The sequence below is a fragment of the Chlorocebus sabaeus genome, chromosome 10 (assembly GCF_047675955.1).
Source record: "Chlorocebus sabaeus isolate Y175 chromosome 10, mChlSab1.0.hap1, whole genome shotgun sequence".
NCBI classification, from domain to species: Eukaryota; Metazoa; Chordata; class Mammalia; order Primates; family Cercopithecidae; genus Chlorocebus; species Chlorocebus sabaeus.
In genome coordinates, this window is record NC_132913.1 from 20,514,778 (window position 1) to 20,532,414 (window position 17,637).

At 35.7% G+C, this 17,637-nt stretch overlaps 1 protein-coding gene across 6 annotated transcripts in view; it reads left to right on the forward strand.

The window, feature by feature from the left end:
* CCNT2 (cyclin T2) overlaps positions 1-17,637 on the forward strand; it is a 40,562-nt gene that overhangs the window by 13,032 nt on the left and 9,893 nt on the right. For 2 of the 6 annotated variants that reach the window (XM_007964807.3, XM_007964808.3), the window contains exons 3-6: positions 7,207-7,335; positions 9,350-9,410; positions 12,963-13,025; positions 16,460-16,505. In XM_007964807.3, the coding sequence (XP_007962998.3) occupies positions 7,207-7,335; positions 9,350-9,410; positions 12,963-13,025; positions 16,460-16,505 (299 nt within the window). The other 4 variants (XM_037988073.2, XM_037988074.2, XR_490798.3 and 1 more) reach the window with 4 other exon arrangements.

Below are 17,637 nucleotides of genomic sequence, written 5' to 3' on the forward strand. Positions count from 1 at the left end.
GGTACGTTCCATCAATACCGAATTTATTGAGCGTTTTTAGCATGAAGGGCTGTTGAATTTTGTCAAAAGCCTTTTCTGCATCTATTGAGATAATGATGTGGTTCTTGTCTTTGGTTCTGTTTATATGCTGGATTATGTTTATTGATTTGCGAATGTTGAACCAGCCTTGCATCCCAGGGATGAAGCCCACTTGATCATGGTGGATAAGCTTTTTGATGTGCTGCTGAATCCGGTTTGGCCTGGCTAATTTTTGTATTTTTAGTAGTGACAGGGTTTCACCATGTTGGCCAAGCTGATCTCGAGCTCTTGACTTCAAGTGATCCACCTGGCTTGACCTCCCAAAGTGCTGGGATTACAGGCATGAGCCACTGCGCCTGGCCTAAATAGATGTCTTTAACGTTTGCTCCTTAAAAAAAAAAAAATGAAATACAATTCATATACTGTAAAATCCACCTATTTAGGATGCTTCATTGAGTGGCTCACATGGAGTTATACAACCATCAGCACAATCTGTGTTTAGAATATTTGTATCACCCCAAAAAGAAACCTGGTTCCTGTTAGCAGTTCACCAGTCCCACTCCCCTTCCCAACCCTGGGCAACCCCTAAATTATTTTCTGTCTCCATAGATTTGCCCATTCTGGACATATAAATGGAATCATGTATATACCGTCTTTCACGAAGCATGTTTTCAAGGTCCATTCATGATGTAGAATGTATTAGTACTTCATTCCTTTTTACTGCAGAGTAATTAATATTCTATTCGTCATGTGGCTGTACCTCCTTTTATTTATCCATTTATCAGCTGATGGACATTTGGGTTGATTACACTTAACAGCCGTTCCACTGCCTATTATGAATAATGCTGCTATGAACATTCGTGTACAAGTTTTTATATGGATGTATGTTTTCATTTCTTATGGGTGAGAGATACATGAGAGTGGAATTGCTGGATTGCTATGGTAACTTTAGACTCCAATAATCTTTTTGGATAGCTTTTAAAAAACGTTTTGAGGAACTGCCAAACTGTTTTCCAAAGTAGCCATACCATTTTGTGTTCTCACAATGTTTGAGGGTTCCAATATCACCACATTTCTTGTCTTTTTTTATTGTAGTCATCCTAACTGTGTGAAATGATATCCCCCATTCTATGCATTGTCCTTTTCATGTTCTTGGTGGTATTTGCAGCACAAACGTCCAATTTATTAATCTTTTTCTTCTATAATTTGTGTTCTTGATAGCATATGTAAGAAACCTTTACCTAAACTAGAGTCATAAAGATTTATTTCTCTTTTCTTCCAAGAGTTTTATTGATTTAGCTCTTGCATTTAGGTCTGTGATTCCTTTTGAGTTAGTTTTTATGTATGACGTAAATAAGAGTTTGACTTTTTTTTTTTTTTTTTTTTTTTTTTTGAGTCAGAGTCTCGCTCTGTCGCCCAGGCTGGAGTGCAGTGGCGTGATCTCGGCTCACTGCGTGCTCCGCCATTCTCCTGCCTCAGCCTCCTGAGTAGCTGGGACTGCAGGCGCCCACCACCACACCTGGCTAATTTTTTGTATTTTTAGTAGAGGACGGGTTTCACCGTGTTAGCCGGGATGGTCTCGATCTCTTGACCTCGTGATTCGCCTGCCTTGGCCTCCCGAAGTGCTGGGATTACAGGCATAAACCACTGCGCCATCTCTTTTTTTTTTTTTTTTTTGGTATTTGAATATACAGTTGTCCCAGCACCATTTGCTGAAAAAAGAGTTCTTTCTCCCACTGAATTCTTTTGGGATTGTTAGTGAAAATCAATTGATCATAAATGGAAGGGTTTATTTCTGGACTCTGGATTCTATTCCATCCTCTTATGCAGACCACATAGTCTTTTAACTTTTGAATTCAGGAAATATGAGTCTCCCAACTTTGTGCTTTTTCAAGATTGTTTTGGTTATTCTTAGTCCCTTGCATTTCCATGTGAATTTTAGGATCAAGCTCATCAGTTTCTGCAATAAAGGAGCTGAGATTTTTATAGGGCTTGCGTTGAATCTGTAGATAGATGTGGGGAGTACTGCCATCTTCGTGATAATCTGTTCGAAGGAAAGTGGTCTTTTGTAACATGTATGTAGTATATTGGAATGCCTATGCAATGTTAATGTTCTTGTTTCACAATACTATATAAGTCATTTTTTGTCCTTTTGGTTTTTTAAGAGAAGGGATCTCACTCTGTTGCCCAGGCTAGCCTCAAACCCTGGGACTCAGGCAGTCCTCCCACCTCAGCCTCCCAGGTAGCTGGGACTTAAAGTGGTATTTTTTAGTATTTATTGTAGGCTGTTAGGAGCTGTGTCTATGTAAGAGAGAGTAGATAGAGCCTTAACTATGAAATACTAAGTATACTTTATAAGTTGATTTTTTTCATTTTTTCTTTTTTGTTTTTTTGAGATAGTCTCACTGTCACCCAGTGGCGCTCGCTGCAGCCTCCGCCTCCCAGGTTCAAGCGATTCCCCTGCCTCAGCCTCGCGAGTGGCTGGGATTACAGATGTGTGCCACCACACCTGGCTAATTTTTTTGTATTTTAGTAGAGACGGGGTTTCACCATGTTGATCAGGCTGGTCTCAAACTCCTGACCTCAGGTTCTCTGCCCATCTCAGCCTCCCAAAGTGCTAGGATTACAGGCGTGAGCCACCACGCTCAGCCAATATTTTTTCCTTTTAGAAACATTCATAATGCTGAGGTGCTCCCCACTAAATAATTTTTTAAATGCCGGTTATGTTAACCATTTTTAGTATATTGTGGAAGTATAATGTAGTTACTCTATGGAAATCAAGCCTTATTGTCTTAATCAGTACTGCTTTTCAGCAATATTGAATACTGATATTTTGGGACTGTTATTAAGCCAGCTTTCTTTTAAATGTAATTAGGTATCTTAACATCCAGCTTGAAGATTTTTTTTTAATTTTTAATATAAATTTTCTTTCACGTCAGTCTTTCACTCATACATAATTATTTGAGTAAGAAAACAACTAAAATGCCACACTGGGTTAATAATATTTTCTGCAATTCCTTAATGCTGGTGTTTCTAGTGCAGCATAATTAAGGATTCAAACCACTTTTTAATAATGTGCTATAATTTTAGTTTGATAGGCTCATGCTTGGCAAATACCAATTAACAAATGGGCATTTTGACTTATTCTACTTTCTTCTTTGTGAGCCTGTTACCTCTCTTGTCTTTCCTCTACTTTCCTTTTCTTTTTCTAAGACCTTCTTTCTATAAGCCTATAGTAAAGTTATACAACTATCCCTTCTCCTAAACTATAGCCTTAACAAGAAATTTCAAAATTCTGAGCTGTGGTGACTAGAGCTTGCTGAGTATTTGTTAATGAAGTAAGTCCTTTTCAAGGCACTGAAAATAGTTATCCTAGAGTTAGTCAGGGGTTGGATGGGGGGTGTTTAGGGCAATTAAGGGCAAGGGGAGAAAATGGCTTCGCTAGCCTATAGAACCTAAAGATGAAACAGAAGAACAGGTTAGAATGAACATCATGTTGGTAATAGTAAATGAAAAGCAAACTTGGAAGCCATTTATTTGCTTCTGTTGGGGTTTTCCTGGATTGGGAGATTTAATGTTGAAGAGTAATCAGATAGCTTTGGCTAGTTCTTAAATACAAATGCACCCACAAAGTGTTTGCACAGGATTAATTATTAATATTAAGAGAATAAGAACTGGAATGATTCATTGAAACTGAATACAGCTATCTTCGGTGACTTAGAAATTACCCAGACTTTTTGTTAACTAAGCCTGACCTTGCCTCCGTTATCATGGTTGAAACCAGCAGTGGAGAGTGAAGAATATCAGCAGTAAGGGTATCAGGAGCAGAGAAGGGAGACAGCAGCCAGGAATGGGCAGGATGAGAAAAAATGGAGAAGGAAGGGAGTCAGATCAAGAAGTAGGAATGGAAACAAAAAGGAATAAAAAAGAGAAGGAGTGAAAGTAATGTGGATGTAAATCATTGAAGTAATGGCAAGTATCGTAACTTCCGTGTTTGGATGTGCCTGCTTAGACTGCAGCGGGACCCTCCAAGAATTAAGTTTACCCATGAAAGGAAGAAGGTGAGCAAGAGAGAAGGGAATTTTAAAAATACACTTGTTAAATTGTTTTTTAAATTTAAAATCAACATTAATGCACAATTTTTAAAATTTTTCAACATAGTAGTAATATTTGAGTCATATTACTAGGGAGAACTGTTCTAAGTCCTGTGTATATTGGTTCATTTAATCCTCACATAACTTTGCAAGCAGGTACTGTTAATATTTCTCCCATTTTACAGATGCAGAAACTGAGCCACAAAGAGAGTAAGTAAATTGTCTAGGCTAGTCAGATCACAGAGCCAAGATTCCACATGAGGCAGCATGACTACAGCTGGCTCTGTCACCTCTACCTCTCCCTCTCCATGATTTGTATGATATGTTTCTATAGAAATTTGTCTTGTTTTGAGAATGTTACATTTCCTTAAAGTAGTTATGTATCTGCTAGAGTAACAAACTCATGACGCTATTCAGAGTTCAAACAATTCTAGTCACTATTCACATCAACTTCCTTTTACTTTTTTCCCTTTAGAGTAATTTGGGAAAGTTTATTAAACTAGGTCCAAAATACGAAAATAAATAGTGCATGGTCCCTGTCCTCAGTGAACTGAATCTCAGTTTGTAATTGTTTAGTTACTTGAACCAAACCAGCTGTACTCCTCCAATAATACTAGTGTGAATTATTTGGCTTGAACCAAGCTTGCATGCATGTGCCAGTGAATGTTTCTTGGCTTCAAAAGTTTGCTCACCTTTAAAAGCTATGGACCAACTAGTAATATTTCTGTTACCCAAAACATTTGGAATTATTTTAAGCCTCACAACAAAATCACCTTCCATACAAAAAGCAGTAGTACCTAGTTTGATCACCTTCCTTAATCATCCTTGAAATTAAAGCTTTGCATGGATACTCACAAAATATTTATCTAAAAAGGTGTTTTGTTTTGTTTTACAGCCTTGATGGACGAAAATGTTTGCAGGTTATAGAGAAGGAAATGTGAATGGAGTTAGTGGATTTCACCAGGAACTTTGGAAAAGTGTTGGGTATTAGTCTTTAGTTGGCAAGTATTTCTTGATCAGTGTCTTTTAGGCAAGTAAGAGAAATTCTGGATCATCTGACAGGAAGGAAGTTAAGTACTAAATTCGGTCTAATTTGGCTTTTTGACCCGAGCCTCTATTGCTTCACTCTGACAAATAGTTTTAGCATTTGAAGACTTGATTAGCCATTCCCCTGTTAGACATGAATAATGATAATAAATGAGAGATTGTGGGAAACTGAGAGTGTCTTCATTTTCTTGAATGTATTATATGGGCATCGGCTCTCAGATTTTTATAGTGGCATTTGGAATACTTTGAATTTAATATTGGTGCCGTTATATATTATCCATATCTCATTCATTCAACAAATTGAACCACAGCCACATAGTGCTAAATACTAGGAACACAAATAAAGAACTCTGTTGTGCGTTCAAGCTACTTCCAGACTAAATTACTCTTTTGAGCATTCTCAGTTTTTCTAAGCCTGTCCTTGTTGTCATTTTAAAAGGAAGAAATAAGTTGAAAGTTCAAATTAAAATTATTCATTCGTTTTAAGGTAACATTATTTCTGGTTTTTGGGAGCCAAACTCTTTTTTACATCTGTTTTAAAGATATAGCAGAAGGAAAACTTCTTGAAGTCATTTTTACTTCATTTACACATCTGCAAATGCAGTTGAACTAGAAAGATCCTTTTCAGATCCTAAATCCAGTGATTAAGTTTCATATTACATTTAAAAAGACCTCATACCGGAAGGATCCACTGTCCCTCTATCAGAAATTTTCTTCACCTCAAGTTTAGCATTGTTTCTGTACAGTAATTGTTGACCCCCCCCAAGACACAGTGAGGTTCAGATGTTCATCTCTTGAAAAATGGGTACTCAAATCTTGACATTTAAAAATTGTCTTCTCATGGGAAATTTCTTGAATGTAATCTTAAAATATTATTTGAGTTTATTTTATGCCTATTTTCTAAGTCCACAGTTACTTGGTTTATTATTAGCTTTTGGGGTACATATTCAGACTTGATGTTTCTCTTAGTCAATATCTTTGTAGTGTTTGTGTTCTTATACTTCTGTCCCAAAGACCTAATTTACTAAGCTAAAAAAAAAAAAAAAAAAAGCTAATTTCTGGATCTGATTGGCAAAGTTTCTACTATTGGTTTATATTACATGCTTATACCCTGGTGGTGTAGCTGCTTTCATTATTGCTATAGTTAAGTAGTAATAGAGATAATTAAGTAACAGTTTTATGTTCAGAATCCTCCTTATTTTGCCCTCTCGGTGCTTTTTCTGTTCCTTCAACAAGATAATGAAGCTAATAAAGGCAGGCAGTTAAAGCCACACAATGAATCATTGCTTGATTTAAAAGAGTACTAGAAAATGGTGACTTTGTGCCTAGAAAGAATAGTGGGTATACTTGATCTGCTTTTCATCTTTTTTTTTTTTTTTTCCATGTATAGCATCATCTTTTTGCTTGAGTTATTTTCTTTGCCTCCACAATGTGCAAATTAATATTATTTAAACTTTCTCTTTAGCATTTTTAGTATGTTCAGTCAACTTATTTAGTATATCTTTTCCCTTTTCCCCTTTGTTCTATGTGCAAAACGAATAAAACAGATTTTATAGATTAGTTCTATTTAATGAATAACTTTATTAAAACTATTACATCAATCTTGTCATACCCAGCTCACAGTTCATACTATTAATACTGCATTCCCTCCTTGCACGCTTCCCCCCTTAGAAAATAGAGGGTTTGGGCTAGGTGCGGTGACGCACACCTGTAATCCCAGCACTTTGGGAGGCTGAGGCAGGTGGATCACCTGAGCTCAAGAGTTTGAGACCAGCCTGGCCAACATGGTGAATACAAAAATACTAAAAATACAAAAATTAGCCTGTGTGGTGGTGCATGCCTGTAATCCCAGCTGCTCCGGAGGCTGAGGCAGGAGAATTGCTTGAACCCAGGAGGCAGAGCTTTCAGTGAGCCGAGATCATACCTCTGCACTCCAGCCTGGGCAACAAGAGCAAACCTCCACCTCAAAAAAAAAAAAAGAAGAAGAAAACAGAGTTTTTTGAAATGTATTTGTTTTTAAATCACCAGAGTTTTCTCTTTTCTGCAGATAATATCGTCTACTGCATTATTTTTGGCTGCAAAAGTGGAAGAACAGGCTCGAAAACTTGAACATGTTATCAAAGTAGCACATGCTTGTCTTCATCCTCTAGAGCCACTGCTGGATACTAAATGTGATGTATGTAAATACTGGATTTTTTATTTTTCTTTGTAAATTTGAAACTTTTCCATAATGTAGGTCTAACAAAAATACAGTTCAATTAGTGTTGCCTTCCAAATGCTGCTTATTTTATTACCTCTTAGGAATGCAATGCCAGGAAGCAGTCTGGCAGAAAAACATTTCACGTATGTTCATGAATCTGGATGTCATTCTGAATTATAGAAGGCTTTGATTCCAGATGCTTTGTTGATTCAAAGATAACTTTTGTTTCACATTTTGTTGTTCAGAGTTATGATACATGTAGAGGGTAAGCCCTGTCACCTCCCCTGGAAGCTGTATTTGAGACCAGATTATAAATAACCCCTTAATTTGTCAACAGATGAAGGAATAGAAAATCTTCTGAATTTACCCCTAAATGAGTAGTCTTTTTAAAGTATTGTTCCTTTTTAAATGCATGTACTGCTACTTATCTCTGATACATAAAGCTGCATTTTGCTATGCTTTCATGAGCAGCGTTTTTTTTAGTATTTTAATTTTCCTAGAGTAATGTTACTTTCCAGACAACTTTATCATCAACATTGTAATAGACCTTATTTGAAAGAACTATTTTAAATTTTTCTGACATCTTAAGATGGAAGTTAGAATTGTGGCCCTTTAAAAATTTTCGGCCAGGCGCAATGGCTCATGCCTGTAATCCCAGCACTTTGGGAGGCCGAGGCAGGCAGATCACCTGAGGTCGGGAGTTTGAGACCAGCCTGACCAATATGGAGAAACCCTGTCTCTACTAAAAATACAAAATTAGCGAGGCGTGGTGGCGCATGCCTGTAATCCCAGCTACTTGGGAGGCTGAGGCAGGAGAATCGCTTAAACTCGGGAGGCAGAGGTTGCAGTGAACCGAGATCACACCATTGCACTCTAGCCTAGGCAACAAGAGCAAAAAACCGTCTCAAAAAAAAAATTTTTTTTTCTAGCATCCTGAGTTACTTAATCAGGAACCTTTACCTATTGGATGACTAACAGATTATGTTAATTCAAAGTCCAGATTAATTTAAGCTTCGATGGAACTATATCTGATTTTATTAATGGCAGATTTTATCATAGATGTTGGCTTTAAGGGAGTAAGCTATTAATGTAGCCATTAAATAATAGTTTGTCATTATTTAACGATAATTCCTACAGTTTCTATTAACTGTACAAATTCAGAACTATTTCTTGGGGTACTGTTTAAATAATAGAAATTGTGTTCTACAAGTCAGCCCGATGACCTTTCAAAATAGAGCATAAATAAAATGAAAGATACTTTTACTATCTGGCTTTAGCAATATGTCCTTACAAAAATGAATATAGGTATATTCATATCGGTAATATAGTATTTCCTTATCACTTTGTTCAATTGTCATGATTTCAGAATAGGACAGCAGTAAATTTTTCATATCCTTTATTTCCAGAGTAATTGTAGTAGATGAAATTTCTTGAAATTGAGTAAGGAAGTTCTCTGGTATTTATGTCCCCATAGGTATGAGATACATTATTTTGGTATGTTTGATAATTTCTAAGTTGGCAGGGAAGTTAATTCTAAAATTAACTCGCTGACTTACTGTGACTTTTGAGGAATTACCACATGAAATATCCTAGAGTGAGTTTGTAAGCCAGGTTTGAGTTAAAGGCAGGTTTGAGTTTGATGTTTTTAATTGACTTGGACTTCCTGTCTTTAATATCTCTTGAAGCACCAATGCCTAGGTTGTTTCACTTTACAGACTATGCACATCTCCTTTTTTCAATTAACTTGCCCCCTTTCGTATTGTTTAGTTTCTTGTTTTTTGCTGTTTGTTTCCTGTTACAGAAAGTAATTCAGTTTAGGCTTGCCACAGAATACAGGTTTTCTCTGTCACCCTCAATTTATTTTCTCCATATTTTCAAACTACTGTGGTTCTTTTGTAATCAACCTATAATTCTCACAAGATGTAACAGTCATGTAGTCTAGTAATGTTACTTTTATTTTAATCAATTTGATAATATTTTTATCTGACAGGCTTACCTTCAACAGACTCAAGAACTGGTTATACTTGAAACCATAATGCTACAAACTCTAGGTACGTACTTACATCAGATAATGGCTTTTTGTGTGTACTTCCCTAAAGCATTCTAAATAAGTGAAAAGATTTCTGAAATAATTGTATTATTGAAGAAAGTTACTTTAAAACAGGTTTTAGACCAGAATAACGTTGCCTGGTTATAAGGAAATTACTTTTCTAGAATTTAATTTCATTTGGCATAATTAAATTGAATGGTAAACATACCCTACAGTATGATTTCTTAGGTTTTCAGGTAGTTGAAGTACGAAGTACTATGCTTCACTCTGGATTTGCACTGGAGAGTAAAATGGTCCTTTAGGGCTGTTTCATATGTTTGTGATGTATACAAACCTACACAGCAATCCTTGTTCTCCTTGAGCTTCCAGTCAGTATTTTATGAGTATATCGCCTTTTTATTTTTATTTATTTATTTATTTTTTTAAGACGGAGTCTCGCTCTGTCACCCAGGCTGGAGTGCAGTGGTGTAATCTCGGCTCACTGCAACCTCTGCCTCCTGGGTTCAAGCAGTTCTCCTGCTTCAGTCTCCCGAGGAGCTGGGACTACAGGCACATACTGCCACGCCAGTTATTTTTCTGTAATTTAGTAGAGACGGGGTTTCACCATGTTTCCCAGGCTGGTCACGAACTCTTGAGCTCAGGCAGTCCGCCCGCCTTGGCCTCCCAAAGTGCTGGGATTATAGGCATGTGCCACTGTGCCCAGCCTATCAGGATTTTTAATGTGACGTAGTAATTATTTAAATGTTGGTCGTCCTTTTTTAAGTGTATCTTTTTATGCAAGTTCATTTACTCTCATCATTCACCTTACTTAATTTACTGAAATTGAGGCCTAAGAAAGTGATGGCTTATCTAAAGTCATATATTAGTTCTGGAAGAACCCACTAGGATGTGGTAGGAAGAACATGGGCTTTGGGGAGATCCGAGTTAAAATCTGTAGGCCTCTGATTTGCTTTGTAAACTTGGGCAAAAGTTCCTTTACCTGTCATACCTCCATTCTGTGGCCGTGGAATAGTATCTGAGTCATGTCGTGAATTTGTCATTTTTTAAATTTGTTACTCCATTCCCAGATGTTGCATAGAAGTGTGATAAATCAGTCACAACTTCCCATTGTGACAGACTCTTCATTATAAAACTAGCTTGTGTGAAATACATATACAGTTGACCCTCAAACAGCACAGGTTTGAACTCCATTGGTCCACATGGATTTTTTTCAATAAACAATACTGGAAAATTGGAACTTTGCAACAATTTGAAAAAAGTAGGTGAACTGTAGCCTAGAAATATTGAAAAAAATTAAGAAAAAGTTGGATATGTCATGAATGCATAAAATATTTATAGATATTAGTCTATTTTAATATTTACTGCCATAAAATACACATAAATCTATTTTTAAAAGATAAAAATTTTAAAAACTTAGGCACACAAGCACAGAGCATACGTGACTCTATTCGCAGTTAAGAGAAAATGTAAGCAAACAAATGTAAAGGTACATATAACTTTAATACATACATAACTGTACTACTGTGATAATTTTGTAGCCACCTCCTATTGCTATTGCAATGAGCTCACGTGTTATGAGTATCCACTTAAAATGCTGTGTGACACTTGTTATCTCTGAACAGTTTGTCTCTCCAGTAAGTTACATATCACAGTAAAAGAAGTTCTGGCGTATTTTTACCGTATTTAGTGCAATACTGGAAACTTTGATTAACACCATGGGACCCATACAAAGTGCCTCTAGTGATGACAGAAGTGCTTCCAAGAAGCAGATAAAAGTTGTGATGTTACCAAAAAAAAGTTGAATTGTTTGATATGTATTGTAGATTGAGGTCTGTAGCTACAGTTGCCCACCATTTCAAAATAAATGAATCCAGTGTAAGGTTCAGTGTGAAAGAAGAAAAAGACATTTTTGAAGCCATCACTGCAGCTATACAAGCAGGCACAAAAACCTTACACTTTATCTCATATTGAAAATGCAGCTTTTATGTGAATGCAGGATTGCTATAAGAAGGGTATACCTATGGACTCTAATATGATTGGAGAGAAGCTTAAAGCAAAGGGAAGGTGAAGGATCTAAAGCCAGAGAATTTAATGCCACAAAAGACAGAAATTATGGTATATTTCTGTAAAGTTACACCACATGTTGCCTGCCTCTCCTGCCTCCCCTTTTGTGTCTTCCAACCTGAGACAGTGAGACCAACCCCTCTTCTTCCTTGGCCTACTATGAAGACCTTTATGATGATCCACTTTCACTTAATACTAGTAAATACATTTTTTCTTCCTTATGATTTTCTTAATAGTTTCTTTAGCTTACTATGTTGCAAAAATACAGTATATGATACGTATGCAAAATATGTGTTGATTAACTGTTTATGTTACCAGTAAGGCTTCAGCGGTAAGCAGGTTCTGGTCAACGATAGTTAAGTCTTAGAGGAGTACGTGGATTTTCAACTGTGTAGGGATTGGCACCCCTAGGCCCTGCATTTTTCAAAGGTCAACTGTAAATTCTTTGAAGTTTCTATAAAATGAAAAGATGCCAAAAAAGTGAGGGTCTTATTTCTTGCAAATCCAATGATTTACCATGTTATTGTTTTACTATACAAAATTATAAAAATTTCATTTAGGTAAAAAATTGAAAATGAAAAATTGTAAATCATTATATAATGCAATTATTATATAAAATCATAATGTAATATCCATATTGTTTATGACATATTCTTAGGCACAGAGAATGAGAAGGTATTTTAAGGGGAACATTAGAATTTAGAAGATATGCCTCTGTGGCTTTATTTAAAGTATTTTGCATATTTAATTACAGTAGGACTATATATAGACCACACAACAACTTTATAAATCTAGGTTACCCATTTGTTAGGATTTTATTTACTTACTGCTTCTGAAGACAACCAAATGTGATCTTCACTTTTAATAAAAACAGAAATCCTGCCACACCTAAGGGTTGATTGCACGTTGAAAGCTTTTAAACATTTCATCTTTCGTATTAGAAACAGTAGTTTAAGCAGTCATGAGACCTCTAGGGTTTGTTTGTCATATGATTTTAATTATTAATGAAGTATAGTTATAACTGGTTGAAACCCTTTGATCTAGAGTGCCATATCATTTAAAAGCTCATTTCTGCCACTGTGGCCCAACAGTTAATGTTTTTGAAAAATGTGCTTTTCATGTCTTCTGAAAGAAAGCTTGGAATATTAAGAAAGATATTACGTAGTTGAATTCCGTCCTTAAATTGTGGGACCAGCTTAACAATTGTACTTGCCAGGAGTTTAATTTGTTTTTAACTTTAAGATAATCCCAAATCATTTATAATTCAGAATTTCAAACAAATTTACCCTTGGTCTTTTAACTTTATTTTCATAATTGAGACATTGTATTTGAAAAATTATATCTTGTCATTGGAAAAGTAATGTCAGTGATGAGAAACTTTAATTTTGGATTTTTCCTAATAATGAAGAATGTATTATATGTTTATGGCATTTCTCAGGCAAGTATTGTAGTGGTAAGTGATTGGAAAAAAAAGTGCTTATCATTTCAGGTTTTGAGATCACCATTGAACACCCACACACAGATGTGGTGAAATGTACCCAGTTAGTAAGAGGTAGGTGATCCTTAAAACTTTTAAGATAAGTATTAATGCTTTTTATTATCTATAATTGATTTCGGTGCTATTTTGTTCTTCTATCCTTTTGTTAGGTTGCATTAAAAGTAGGGGGAAATGTCATTTTTTAAGCATTACTTTTTAGTGCTCTACATCTGCCTATTCATCTACTTCTACTTGTGATTCTACCTGGTATGTTAGCTTCCTTTAAACATAGGTAAGAATCTCATTTCACTAAAACTTTGGAGGGCTTCCAAGTATTAGTACTCTATCCATCCCCCATTGAGCTCTCTCAGTCAGGTGTGGGCCAATAGTGCATAGGTCCAGAAAACAATATTAATTTTAGGTTTGTGTCAAACTTTGACTTTTTGAAAAGTGATAATAGTTGAAGAATTTTGAGGCCAATCTCAGGCCTTTCAGATAAAAATTGCCTTTGTTAAAAGATTTGTCAGTATGGTGGCTCCCACCTGTAATCCCAGCCCTTTGGGAGGCTGAGGCAGGCCGATTGCTTGAGCTCAGGAGTTCGAGACCAGCCTGGGCAACATGATGAAACCGCATCTCTACAAAAAACACAAAAATTAGCTGGTTGTGGTGGCACATGCCTGTAGTCTCAACTATTCAGTAGGCTGAGGTGGGAGGATGACTTGAGCCCAGGAGTCGGAGGTTGCAGTGAGCCCAGATCATGCCCCTGCACTCCACCTTGGGCAACAAGAGTGAGACCCTATCTCAAAAAGTTATTTTTGGGGGGGAAGTGTTTTGCCCAGATTCATTTGGGCAAACTAAAATTGATTCAATGTATTTTTCGAGGGTCTTTGACATTACTAAAAGTGATTTCCTTTTTATGTGTAATGGAGAAATAATTATAGGGCATAAAAAATACAGTTTGTGATGTGCCTGTTAAGCCTCTTGTTTATAAACAGGAGTACTTTTTAAAAGTATTGCTTTACTGCTTGTAAAGTATCTAGTGGTATCTGATACAGCATTTTTCTACTCCTAAATAAATCCTATATATCTGTTGTGTCCCTAGAAACATTTTTTACACAGTTGCATGTTGTTCTGCTTCTTACTTCTACTTTCCTGTTTCCATTTCAAGTGTTAATGTATTCATAGCAGCCACTTGGGACCTGTAGTGTGCCATTTTCTGTTACTTCCTTTTTGAAAATAGAATTTTGCAGTTTCATTCATTTACTACCAAGCTTTTTTAGATTTATCCTAAACAAAATGAGTAAGACTTTTGAAAGTCTTTTGTTTTTAGTATTTATCTAAATATTCTCACATTTTATTCATTCTAAATTGAATTCATTTTGTACCTAATGATTTATTATGTTAGTGGCTACAATTTTTTAAAAATTGTCTGATAGTATCATTAGGAAGTGGACGTCTGAAAATTCAATTTGTATTTTTTGTAGTAGCATACATTATCATTTGTAAGCTAGAGCATATTTAACTGTGGTTCCTGTTCTTTGTGGTTATATCAGTGTGTTTTATAGCACATTTTCATGTCAATATTACAGTATAGCATAGAATTGTATACATAACTAGTTGTAGATGTTGAATTAAGAAAAAAGGGTTAGTTTTTTCTAAAAACTTGAAAAAGGGTAAGCTAAACTTTATAAGCATGATAGCCATATAATTTGCTTTAAATTGAGAGCCTATTGAAGAAACATTAGTCGAAGGAAGTGTATGTTTAAAAATATTACTTATGAATATTAACTTAGGAATTGGATTTTCAGGTTACTGTTGTGAAATTTGAGTCAACTTTAAATTGTTTTCAGAGATTAATATTTTTTGTACATGTTCTCCTACAACTAAAAATTCTAGAGAGACATAAAGTCAGTTTACTTGAAAAATGAAATAGTAACTTTTGAAACATTTACAAAAACTACAAATTTGATATATCCAAAACAAAATATTTAGACCAGATTATTTGCTGTTGTTAATAAATGTTAAAATGTGACTGATTCTTTGAGTACAAACCATGTATATGTTTAATGTCATTTTGTCTGACTAACATTTCAGGTAACTATAGAATATATCTCACTCCATTTTAAAAGTATTCTTTCATGTTTTAGTGTCTTTTTTTTTTTTCTTTACTCTTTTACAACTTTCAGCTAACAGCATTTCCCCTCTATTCTTCTCTTTTGCACAGTGACTGTTTCTAGATCACTGAATTTAGATACATCCCTAGGTGAAAACTGCTAATGGCATTTTTTAATTATTATTTTTTCCTTCTCTACGTATTTTTATTCGGGGGGGAGGGGAAAATAAATTTGATTTCTGTGAAGTCTTTTTCCCCCCTCTGGAGATGAGAAAGTTGATATTATGCTACTTTGCTGCAGAATTGGCTAATGTCATTTTACAGGGACCTTCACTTCTGTGATTTCTCCTTCCCTCCCCACCAGGAAAGTCACACTGCCTCCAAGACATCTGATGCTTTGACACTCTTCCTTAGCACAACTCTGCTAAACCCCAGTCCCTTTTGTAAAACCTTTATGTTGATGATCCACATGGGGCAGCAGGGATTACAGGTGCCATGAATTAAAAATAGGGGAGGGGGGAAGAAATTTGAGGACTGTTAGAGGGGTGGAGTTGAGATAAACTGATCCTAGGTGAGCAGAGGGGAAAGGTGTGTCAGTGATTGTGGATGTAATTGGGAAAAAGGGAAACGATAACAAGGGCATCCCTGTTGGGAAGACTAAGAGGCAGAATAAGGGGAGGGAAAACTTCAGTGTCTTAAGCTGATTAAAAATTGCCTTTCTGTTGGGGACCAGTGTTGAAGCATTCTGATCCTCCCTAGAATACTTGTATCTTTCCTAAGTTTGTCTTTAATTACATTCTGTAATTTGAAATAAATTACAGTGGAGCCTCCTGTATCTATACCCGTATGCTGTTTCTAGGTTTATTCTCTGTTGATGGTTAATAGCATGATGAAAAACTGAGCAGTTCGTGCTCTGTGTTTTGTGGGGTGGGGGTTTGTTTTGTTTTGTTTTGTTTTGATGGAAGTATTTAAGCCAACTTAAATATGACTGAGGATTAAGTCTGGCAGGCAACTCTTTGTATTTTGTATTAGACTTCAAAATCTTTTCTTCTTCTTCTTCTTTTTTTTTTTAAATCCAGGAGAATGCTTTATTGCAACTTTTAGCTGACTAGATGCTTAACTTAGTAACAAGTTTAGCCCTTGTAACTGGCTAGCTAAAAGCAAATCGGCTTGTTTCTCAGATCTTTGGGGGATAGCAAGAAACATTTGAGTGAATGTTGTTGAAGATTTTCAGTAGTATAGAAAATGATGGCGCTCTTGTGATATTTGTAAGTAGTAAGTAAAATTTACTTTTTGTGTACAAATCTTTGAAGTTTTTGTTGTGTTGAGAACTTTTTGATAGTAGCACGTTAAAGCTGATAGTATTGTCTTCGTTTTTTTTTTTCTTTTCTTACAGCAAGCAAGGATTTGGCACAGACATCCTATTTCATGGCTACCAACAGGTTGTTATCCTGACCCTCTTTGTTGCACTGTTGTAGCACACTATAGCTTCCTTTAATGCAGGGCCCCCTCAATGTGTCTCTTACCCTTGTTGCAACAGGAGACTGGACCATCTACTGTGGTGGTACCTTCCTGTTTGCTTTGCGGTGTATTGTACAAGGGACTTTGGGCACAGAGGGGTTAAATGCACAATGTGAAGTGTAGTGGTGCTTTCTGATGACATATTCTCGATTTGTGAGTGCATAAGTCTAAAATTGGTAGCCTGAATAGCAGCTAAAGATTACAAAGAGCTAAACTTAACGTAGAAATTCGAGCAACTTGGTAAGTATAAAGCTATTTCCAGTTTACAATTATAGTTAAATGACAATTTTTAAAATTTCACGTTGATCCAGTCTTAACTTTAAAATACTCTAATTAAAGTTTTTTTAATAAAATTTATGTAATTTGAAATTTTTTTCCAGATAATACCCACTCGTAGCAAGTTAAAAGTAGTCAAGTCCTATCCATGCCTGGATTTGCATAAACACAATTTTTCTTTTTTTTTTTTTTAAACAAAAAAACCTTCCTTTTCAGTTTATGTAGAGTAAAAAATGGTATGCGTTTATGGCTGATCAGATAACATTTCTATCATTGAAACTGAACTGGAAGAATAGTTTTAAGGAGCCTTTAATATATAATCCTGTTCTATATTTATTTTATTAATGATTTAAATTTGTTTTTTTGAGTGGATCATTGGGGAGAAGGGACCACGCCAGCTTTGTAGGGTCCCTAATTTCTTGTGACACTGATAAGTTTTATTTACAGTTTCGGATTGGCAAATACTGCTATATTTTCTCAAATATCTGTTGTTGGGATTTAACCTCTATCCCCAGTAATTCTGAACAACAACATAAAAAGACTTAAATTTGAAACTTTGATTAGAAAAGACCAGCTGTGACACATATTAACATGCCCCATATTTGGCATATAGTGGAAGGAGAAAGGTAGTATTTTTGCAGTATTTAATAACGTTGAGCCTTGAAGCTGTTTGGCAAAAGGTAAGTTTCCTTTGTGGCTTTGCCGAAAAACAAGGCATAGGTTTACATAGATACGTGTTTAATTCTCTCTGCTTCACTAAAGAAAGCAAATGCTTAT